The 11,013-nt window shown below is 37.2% G+C and overlaps 1 protein-coding gene across 1 annotated transcript; it reads left to right on the top strand.

Annotated features, from left to right (window-relative positions):
• Positions 1-983: 983 nt before the first annotated feature.
• Positions 984-1,485, top strand: LOC145046501 (uncharacterized). The gene is made up of 2 exons (XM_078994787.1): positions 984-1,043; positions 1,132-1,485. The coding sequence occupies exons 1-2, from the start codon at positions 984-986 to the stop codon at positions 1,483-1,485; spliced, it is 414 nt and encodes a 137-aa protein (XP_078850913.1).
• Positions 1,486-11,013: the final 9,528 nt, after the last annotated feature.

The raw sequence follows: 11,013 nt of genomic DNA on the forward strand, positions 1-11,013 counted from the left end.
TATTCATGATTTTAAATAGGATTTTTTATTGTTTCTAATTCAATGTGAATTGATTATATGATTGTTGTTCATTTGTTTGAGTATTTGATTGTTTTTTGTGAATTGTTGTTTGTTTTAGAAATTACACATGTCAGTGACACTTTAACTTTGACACTAAAGGCAACCATTTATGATATGCTCTCAAAGTGAAATTTGAGTAATGCTAGAATTAGAGGACAATGTTATGATGGTGCTAGTAACATGAGTGATGCATTTAATGGATTGAAGATTTTGATTATGAATTAAACAAAATTTGCATACTTTATTCATTGTTTTGCTCTCCAATTACAGTTAGCCCTAGTGTTTGCTGCAAAAAAAAAAAAAAAATCACATGAAGGTTAATGATTTCTTTGATGCGGTTTCTTGGCTATTAAACATTATTGGATCTTCCTACAAGCGACGAGATAATTTAAGAATAAAATTAGCAAATAAAGTTATGGAAGCCTTGGTTGAAGGTTTGCTTTATAATTATACTAGATTTATTATTAAAATATTTTGTAGTTATGTTAGGCTAATTAAACTTTTATATGGTAAATTTTAGGTGAGTTTGAGATGGTACCGGTTTGAACCAAGAAGTGGGTATCAAACGGTCATCTGATACTCGATGGGGTTCTCATTTTTCATCTCTACTAAATATCAAAAACATATATTCTTCCATTTATGAAGTACTTGAAGACATTGGTAAAGATAACAGTGATCGTGATCGTAAAGCTGAAGCAATTCACATCTTAAGGTTATTAAAGTCCTTTGATTTGTGTTTTGTCTACACTTGATGGTTGATATCTTGGGAGTCACAAATCATTTGAATACAACATTACAAAGAAAATACCAAGATATCGTAAATGCCAATAATCAAGTAAGTAGCTCTAAAAAATCAATTCAAGAAATTAGAGATGTAGGATGGGAACCACTTTTAGGGAATGTTACTTTGTTTTGAAATAAACATGATGTTAGAATCGTGGATATGGAAGATGAATATTGTGATGGATTCAGTCGTTAAAGAGGTTCACATGTAGGTAACATTTGATATTACCAACTCGATTTATTTATTGTGTTTTGTAATTAGCATACTAAAGATTCATTTTTTTTTAGGTTAACAACCTACACCACAATCATGTTGATGTATTTAAGTGGGTGATTGATATGCAACTTCAAGAGCTTAACCATCGCTTTAATGAAACCAATACGAAATTACTTCTTTGCATAGCTTGTTTGTGCCAGCATGAGTCCTTTAAATCTATTGATTTGGATAAACTAATGAAAATGGCTACACTTTATAGGAAACGGTTTCGAACAGAATATGGTCTTCAAGTTCTTGAAGTTGAACTTAAAAAATACATTAAAGATGTGCGAGATGATGAACGATTTAATCAATTGAAGAGCATTGGAGAACTTTTCGAAAAGATGTTTAAAGAACATAATCATATAATATATCCTAAGATTTAGCTTCTCTTGAAACTTGTATTGATCTTACCCGTTGCAACAACGAGTGTGGAACATGCATTTTCAGCAATAAAGTTGGTAAAGACTGATGTACACAACAAAATGGGTGATTAATTTCTAAGTAATAGTTTGGTGTCATATATTGAAAAAAATATTTTAAATAGTATTAGTAATGATACAATTGTGAAATTATATCAAGCTACAAGATCTCGCCGAGTACAATTGTAAGATTTTAATTTATTTATTTATTTATTTTATTTTTCTTTTACGAATCGATCCGATCCGAACCCACAATAATATTTATTTTATTTTTAATATTTTTCTTATTTTATCGATTTCTTTTAAATAATAAACCATGTGGTTTTACGGTCTAGACTTGTTACTTGTTACTGGTTTCACCTTCTTTGGTTTTTAAAAATCATGCCAAGTACTTATAATAATGTTTTTGGTTAATCAAATTTTACAATTTATTTTTCATTCTCATATATTTTATTGTATAATAATTTCAATTGGAATATTCATGTTTACTGGCTTTGCACCATCATTGCTTTCTTTAAGGCCCTTTCTCATGCTCCACTTTCATAAGTATACCTACCAGTGGGGGTTTCACATTGTTTTTCGCATATGGGGTTCTTAATTTGCTTGTTGGCAAATTAAAATAAATATCGATATAAATAGATAAAATTATTATCAAATAAAATAAACTATAAGCAAATTTAAATATAAAATATAAATCGATAAAACTTTAAGTTCTTGCCCATCATAATTTTTGTTCTTCAAAAATCTAAAAAGTATGATTAATTAATCAATAAATCTCTAAGAAATAATTTATTTTGTTTTACCAAAAAGTTGGTTGTTTGATTTCTTAATACTTTAATATAACCTTTTAAAAATACATAAAATCACTTTTAGCTAAAAATACTTATATGCCGTAATCAAGCTAAAAATTAAATTCTTCTATGACGATCTAAAGTGACAAGTGATAAGTATTCATTTATAGTTTTTGCCAAATTTATAAAACGTAAGGAAGAGGAGTAGAGGACAATGATTGGACAAGTATCGTCGATATGCAAATATAATACTTATGTCTCAAGTGCTTCTATTCATTTTGGCAACTCACTTTTAAATAACTTTATCTTCCAAACGGACCAAAACGAAAAGAAACTATATTATGAAATTGACAATTTTTTTATTTATGTATTATTAAAATATTTTAAAATTGATTTTCTTTAAAAACTATATCATTAAATCTACAAACATCATTATATTTAAACTAATTATTATTATTATTATTATTATATATATTAAAATTCTAAAGAAAAAGGAACAGTAAATCTGGGACATTTTTGTCTGGTTTGGTCCCTTAAGTTACATTCCCAATCGCTGTATTTTTGTTTGTGTGACAGTTTTTAAATTTATTCCTGTATTTTCGTTTGTGTGGCAGTTCTTTATTAATAAGATAAATGTATATAGTGTTTTTTTAATGGACTTACTTTTTCGTAGCATATCTTAGACTAAACGGTATGGGCCTTTAACGAGAAGAGACGCGGTGACGTGGCAGCCGATGACGGCGTCGTAACGGGGGGAACACCGCCCCCCCTATCTCGTTGCATCTCGTCTTGCAGATCTCGTGGGCGTTACGACGAAGAGAAACGGGTAGAAATTGAATTAAAAAAAAAACTTACCGTTGCTTTTGACCGTTTTGAAACGGTCGAAATAAAAAAAAAAACTTTTTTTTTTAACTTTTTACCTATATATATATATATATATATATATATATATATATATATATATATATATATATATATATATATATATATGTATATACAATCTTTTTAAATTTACACTTTATATTTTTAAAATCCTCTCTATATTTTCTACACTTTGTTAATCAAAAAATGGAGCAAAACCCAAACACCCCCCCTCCCTCATCAAACCCAAACACAACCTCGCCTCTCGGATTTGCGGGGTACGAAAATTATTTTAACCTTTTGTCGTCTCAGGGTTCACCACAAATACCATACCAAGGTGCCGCTTTCAATCCCGCTTCACCGCCACTGCAATTTCCCAACTCACCTTACGTTCAACAAAATCAATTTGGTCAACACCCAAATTTACAACAAAATCTTTTCTCTACTTTTGGTTCGATGCAACAAACAACAAATCAACCGTCGCCTACAACACAACCAACAGTTCAAGTGGAAGCGGGAAGTAGTAGGAAAGGGAAAGGGAAAGGAAAATCAAAAGGGAAATCAATAGCGGTGGAATCTGAAAATGCAGACGTTCCACAATGGTGGACACCGGAGGAGGAATACGCTTTGACGGTGGCTTGGTGTGCTACTTCAAAGGACGAACTTCGTGGAAATGGAATGAAAAAAGGAGCTTATTGGGGGGCGGTGCTCGACAAGTTTCACGCTATTTTAAAGAAAAATCCGTATCGCAACAACGACATGTTGAGCAGCAAATGGGGTATGATAAGTAAGCGGTGCAGCAAATTCAACGGTATTTACAACCGAATTGCGGCGCAACAACAAAGTGGAACCAACGACTTTGATTTGTTCAAAGCTGTGAAGGAACAATATCGGGTCGAAATGGGTCATGTTTTCGACTTTGAAAAATCATGGGAATTGTTGCGAGCGGATCCAAAGTGGAATAAAACGCCTACATCGTCGGAGGTTCAATCTAAAAGGTCTCGCAATTCTAGTTCGGTCGACGTGTCGGACGCACGGACTAACATCGACCTAAACGCCGATGACGATGAGATCCCGGATGATATCCAAGAGATATCCCCACCACGACGACCACCCGGACGCGACAAAGCGAGGCGCGCTGCAAGACATGCGGAGGAGGTGGAGACGAGAGCAAAAGATGCGGCGGAAATGAGAGCGAAATTCGACGAACATAATTTGTTAATAAAAGAAAAAAATGAGTTGAAACGTCGTCATTTGGAATTTTTGGAAAGGCAGGCACGAGAGAAGCAGGAGCAAAAAGAGAGGGAATTAATGACACAACAGTTGTCAATTCTCCGGACAAGCGAGGAGGGTTTAGCACCTGCTGATCTAGCGGTGCTACAAGCAATGAAGGAACAAATTAGGAAAAAATATTTGGGTTGATTAGGATTTGTGTGTGGTATTTAGTAGTGATTTCAATGTTATTTTAGTTATTAATTTAGGTTTAAAACTATGTTTTTTTAATTGTAATCGGATTTTAGATTTTAAATGTTATGTCTTTTTTTTGTTTTTAAAATTATATGTTTTATAAAAAAAATATTAGTTATTAAACAAACGCAAAAGAAAAAAAAAAGAAAACAAAAAAAAAAGTAAAAAAAAAAACGAAAGAGAATAAAAAAATACAAAAATAAAAATATTTATTTTCAAAATATTGGTGTTACATCTTGTTGCTTCTTGTTACCCATTTCCCCACTTGGTGTTATAACACCACTTGCTTATGTGGCATGTGAGGTGGTGTTGCACCTTGTTGCCCACACCCAATGCTCTTAGTGAATCTCACGTGCGTTGTTCCTCCTCTTTGACTTATTTATTGCGGTTAATTCTATCTTTTTCTTTTCTCTTCCTTTTTCCTTCATCGTCTCCTTCTGTTTCTCCACATTGTTCCCTCTTTCTATCCCAGGTAATCTTCCTCTGTTATTGTTATTTTATTTGTTTTGTTGTTGTATTGTTTTTGTTTCTTTGTTGTCGCTGTGTGGTACGTTTATTATGCCATGGTTGTTCCGCTTAATCGGATGGCTGACGCGGGTGCTTCATCCTCCTCTGTTGTGTTTGGATTTTGCTGGAGGAAATGTCGGCGTTTGGACTCCCTCTCTGTTCTCCCGGAGTATGTCGACCATATAGCATTCAAATTCTTGGCCAACGAACAAATCAGAGCTACATTGAATTTGTTCTCAAAGTTTTAGAGTGCTACGTCATATCAGATTACAACTGCCCTCAATTAGAAAAATATCAAAAATTCCTAGACAATGACTTCTATATTGATTTTGGCCTCATGTCTGTTATACAACCAATTCCTGACACAACGACCATACCAAAAAACTGGTTTCGCTTTCTATCAAAGTCACAACTAATAGACCGTGGAGAAAAACCAACATATTATCCAGGTAGTCATCACACCAACCTATCCAATTACATACCTATCCCTAACACGGTTACATTTACTTCTAAACAGACTACATTGGCGTTTTATCAAAGATCAGGGATTGTACGAAAACAAATCAAGAATCCTTCATCTTACTTATACTAACCGACGAAAGGTATACATGCTAACTAGCAAACTACACTTACGAATTTTATGATTGCTATCTAACACTAAAAACAATTCCAAATTCGTTAGTGGGAGTGAACATGCGATCAATCTATGGAAAGAATGTATAACTAATCCACAGAAATTCAACCGTGCGTTATTACATCCACCGCCCGCGACAACCATTGTCGTAGTGGCAAACCTAAAACCGTCAATGTCCAACATTACCATTTTGTAGATAAGTTGCTATATGTTTTTTCTATCACCAACTCAATATATACATTTCCTATAACATCATATGCTATGACCCTTATAATCTCCAAATAACTTTTCTATAGGAGCATTACGACATGGCTCATCACATGCTACACATGTCTATGTCAACCGAGAGATACCGGAAACAACATCACTCATTAACTTATAAGTCATATAAGTTAGGAAAAAATCGTATATTTCATATGGTAAACACCCTATTCTAACAACAACATAGCTTCAGATACACGGGGCCTTCGAGACCAGTGTCAGCACAATCAGGAACACCCTCCACCCTATACAACATGAAGATCAAAAACAAATCTGATCTACTGGTAACATGATACTAATAATATCCCTATTTACATATACGATCCATATCACACACCTAAAAACACTTTGTTTACATCTATAGGACAAAACATTTATTGTACGGGCTTCAATCAAGGACTTTCACTTTCAAAACACTTGGTACCAAAGTACATGTCCAACGTGTAAGGATCCCATCTTCAGAAGATGTGAAAAGTGGTACTGCAGCATACACGGATTGATTGAAAAGCCAACATATATGTAAGCATCATTTCAATAAAACAAAAACTTATTACCCTATAATTAAGGTCTTTACAACTTTTTTCTGTCCACATATACAAATTCACAGTGACATCACCGACAATACGAACACCATATCCGCTATCATATCAGAGACATCATGCCGAAAGTTGTTAAAGTCATCGCTTGAAAATTTTAAATCTGACAACCCACTAATAAACAGAAACATCTTGCCCTTAATCATCGCTGACCATAAAGACCAAACAAAAACAATGTCAATCCAAATGCTTAGGACATCGACACCTAACAATGTGCACTTCATAATAATAGACATCTGGGACCCAACAACCATGTGGGAAACACCTATCCCAACAATACCAGCTCAACCACGAATTACAAGAATCTGGACAGATGACGGAACACCAGAGTCATCCACACCCATTCAACACGTTGCTCGTACTCTAACCTACAATACAACACGTAAAAACACATATACCAAAATAAAATCCAAAAAAAAGAAAATACCCAAATAGAAACTAACAACTTCCAATTGATGTTTGACAGAACCGACACCAAAAACATTTCCAAACCCGACCGCGAAATAACAGGCATCATAGACAACCACCATAAATTCCATCCTATGTTAGGGGCAATATCTTCATCTTTTGTAGCAAACGTAATAAACAAACACTACAAAATCTATATTTTGTTTGGGGTATCTTTTATTAGGGGCAATATCTCTATCTTTTGTAGCAAACGTAATAGACAAGCACTGGAAAATTGTAACATCCCATTCAAATGGAATAATTGAATAATAAACCCAAAACCCTGAGAAGTAATTTTATTATTATTTTATATTTTATAGTCCAAAATCAAATAATATGTAGTGGGGTGTTGGTTTTTGGGGAGCCAAATGTCATGATTTAGAGTTTCGGGGGTTAAAGTGTAATTCCGGGACTTATTTTGCAAAAGGATTCTAGAAGTCAAGGGGGTGTTTGATTGTAAGGATTTTCAGAAGGAGGGGTCAATTGGTAATATTTGGATTTAATTTTCGAAAGAATAAGGAGGGAGGGACTGGAAATGTCATTATGGGATAGATCTATTGGAACCGGGTATATAACTTCAACATAACCGGGTATCAACCCTAACTCTAAGCCTCAAGCACCAGCCGCCATGTCCATCCTCCCACTTCCCTCCAGCCGCCACCCCTAACTTCCGGCCGTCACCACCGGTTCTAATGTCTTTAACCTCCGAAACTAACCATCGTGCCTTGTCCCATTGACAGGGAGATCTAATGGTGACCAAGCTGAAGCAGGGAACGTCAACATGAGACTGTGAAACCTCTTCAGATGCTATCCAACCGAGATCATCCGCCGTTGAGCTGCCATGTGCGCTGCCACCGCCCTCTATGTTGGAACCGGAAATGGCATCGAGTCGAGTACTTCCTGTTTCTATCAGAGGACCACCTGGAGGGTTCCGTTTTCACTGTTTTGCTATCGGAGTATCATGTGATGACTGCCAAGGGATATCACCACCACTACCGATGTGTCGTGCTACCACTATTCTGCCGTCCCTCCGCCATCAATCTCCTCCAAGATCGATGAGTTGTTCGGTGGGTGTTTCTGCACATGTGTGTGAGTGTGTGTTGACGTGTTTCTAGGCATGGGATCTCGGGAATTCATGGTGGTGGCTGTCGTCGCAAATCACCACCTACCGTCTTCAGATTGATGATGGGTGTGTTTTATGTGTCCAACTCGTGTTTGTGTGTGTTGTAGATAGTGTTGGTGGCTGGAAAATGGAGAAAATAACCACCATGGCCGCCAACCATGGTGGCTACTGCTATTTGCCACCGTCGGCCACCACAAGGTAGTTATGTGTGTATGTGTTTAGCCTATTGTATATGTGTGTGTGTGGTTTGGTTTTTTTTTTTTTTGTAATTGTAATTGTATCGGAATAATGAAAGAAAAGTATAAACCACCACTGTAGGGTGGTGGTTGTCGCCTCCTGCCGCCGTGTCGGGTGGCAGTGTGCTTTGATTGCGTTTGGACCTCGTTTGGGGGATGTTTGGACAATGTGGGATCAATGAAACCCTAATGGGCTTAATAAGGCCCAATGTGACCTAAAAGCCCAACCAATGGACTAATGGGCTAGTATTGGGTTGGAAAAAACCTAATTAGGGTTTGGAAAACCCTAATGGCATAAAACCAGAATTTGTGGGAAATTTATCGGGGCACACACACGGGAATTATTTAATGAACTTGAAATATTAAATAATAATCATTGACAAACTAACTTAAGACAATAATGGACTTAATGGATTGTAACATCCCGAAATATCAAGAGTAGAGTTGAAGGGCTAAAAGAGTAAATTGGGAAAGAGCGACTCGGCGAGTCCATGTGTGGACTCAGCGAGTAGAGTCGTGACTTGGTCGCGTGTTAAGTGGCCGACTTGGCGAGTCAGTGTATTGGACTCGGCGAGTAGGCGCTGAGTGGAGAAAACCCTAATTCTCGGGGTTGAGCCTTATATAATGATCATTATGTCTTCCTCCCAGCCTCTTTATCACCCCTTGAGCCCCAGAAAACCCTAAATCACGGAGAAGCACCATTTTTGAGTGGATTGGAGCTTGGAGAAGTAATGGTTGAAGGAATTTTGGGAAGATTGAAGGCTTGGAGCAAGGGGCTTTGCTTGGATTCGAATTGCATTGCAGTTGGGGCATCACTTAGAGGTAGTATCTCGTTTTTGACCTGTTGATTATGTTGTTTCTTTATTTTGGGGTTTGTGAGAAATTGTCTATGGATGAAATGGGAAGTCGAGAGGTTAGATCTGAGGTTGCTACCTCAGATCTGGAAGGGAGAAGAATCAGAGAGCATGAAAGTCCCTGTGTTGGAGTGTTTAGTGAAGCTTGCATGTCCCAAACCCTAGCCCCAATGTGCAAACGGCTTAGATCTTTTTGGATTCACGTAAAGTTTGCCACTTTACGTGATGGATGAGTGGTAGGAGGCTAGATCTATGTCTTGGAGCAGTTGCATGGCCTGGAATGCTTCGGAATGTATTCAGACCGGCGGTACTCGGCGAGTCACATGGGTGGACTCGACGAGTTGGATGAAGATGGCCTGGAACTCGGCGAGTTGTATGAACAACTCGGCGAGTAGGTTGAAGATAGCCGTAGACTCGGCGAGTCTGTTCTTGGACTCGACGAGTCTTGACGAAGAGTCCCAAATATTTCCTAGTTGAGTCAAGAATCGGTGAGTCAAGGGATGACTCGGTGAGTTGGGTGTGAGTGGACTCAGAGTTGTGGGACTCGGCGAGTCTCGTGGTGACTCGACGAGTTGAGTCGCGAATTGGGGAAGTTCTGATTATGGGAACTCGACGAGTCACAGGGTTGACTCGGCGAGTAGAGTCAGTCAAGGGTTGACCTAGACTGAGGACTTTGATTTCGACCAAGGGTTGGCCGTTGAGTTTTAGGGTTTGGACAGCGATGTGGCCTTTGGGCCAAGAGAGAGGTAAAATAGTCTTTTACCCATAAGAGGGTGTTATGAGAGGATTTATTCTAGCCTCGAGAGTTATATTCATGAGAGTATTTGCCTTACATGTTAGGCGGTGGCGAGTTCGAGATTCAAGTGTGGGGATATCTGCTTTCTGCTTGCCAGGTGAGTCTTCTCACTATACTTTACCTTGAGTAGGTAACCAGAGTTATGTGATTAGAGTATTTGTATGCTATATGTACGTGATGTGTTGTACTGCATTATTTCTATGTGATTTATGTTGTGCATGTTTATAGAGTTGGAACCGGAAGGTTCCTAGAGTTAGAACCTGAGGGTTCACAGAGTTTGGGTGCACGGACCCACAGAGTTATAGCCTCGAGTGGCTAATATGTGTTATGTGTGGTATTTTGTGGAACTCGCTAAGCTTCGTGCTTACAGTGTTTTGTTTGATGTTTTACAGGTTTCTTTCAGTATCATGGGACGGCACCGGCTTGATTGTACACACCAGAGAAAGAGTCATATTTTGGAGGATCTTGGTTTTCTATGCAAGTGAAAATGGAGTTATGTTTTGTAAATCGACTATGAATAAGATTTTAAACAAGTGTTTCTAAGAGTAAAATGATTATTTTAAATGAAAATTTTGTCTTGAAATTTACAGTGTTACAAGTTGGTATCAGAGCCTTGGTTTGAGGGATTCGGATGCGCCTTCGGGTAAATCTGGACTCAAACTGAGGAAGTACGAAAAGTTTTTAAAGAAATAATTTTCTAAAAGTGAATAAGAGTTCAAAGAGAAAGCAAGAAGGAGCAGTGTGTACAATCAGCCAGAGCCCGAATGGTGATTTCCCAAAATACCCTTATTTTTGTGTTATGAGATATGTATGATGCACTTTATGAGATATTATTGCATGCTAGAGACAGGCTAGGTATTTCATATGCTAGGACTAGAGTGGCCTGATTTGTGATGCCTTAGCCTAGGACTCATTGTTA

Source organism: Lactuca saligna, chromosome 5 (assembly GCF_052625555.1).
Source record: "Lactuca saligna cultivar CGN05327 chromosome 5, ASM5262555v1, whole genome shotgun sequence".
NCBI classification, from domain to species: domain Eukaryota; kingdom Viridiplantae; phylum Streptophyta; class Magnoliopsida; order Asterales; family Asteraceae; genus Lactuca; species Lactuca saligna.

Excerpts from the sequence above, each read along its gene's own strand:
- LOC145046501 (XM_078994787.1), top strand. The coding sequence starts at position 984 with ATGATGTTAGAATCGTGGATATGGAAGATGAATATTGTGATGGATTCA. Across the intron at positions 1,044-1,131 it reads TGGATTCAGTCGTTAAAGAG|GTTAACAACCTACACCACAA; the intron begins GTTCACATGTAG and ends ATTTTTTTTTAG.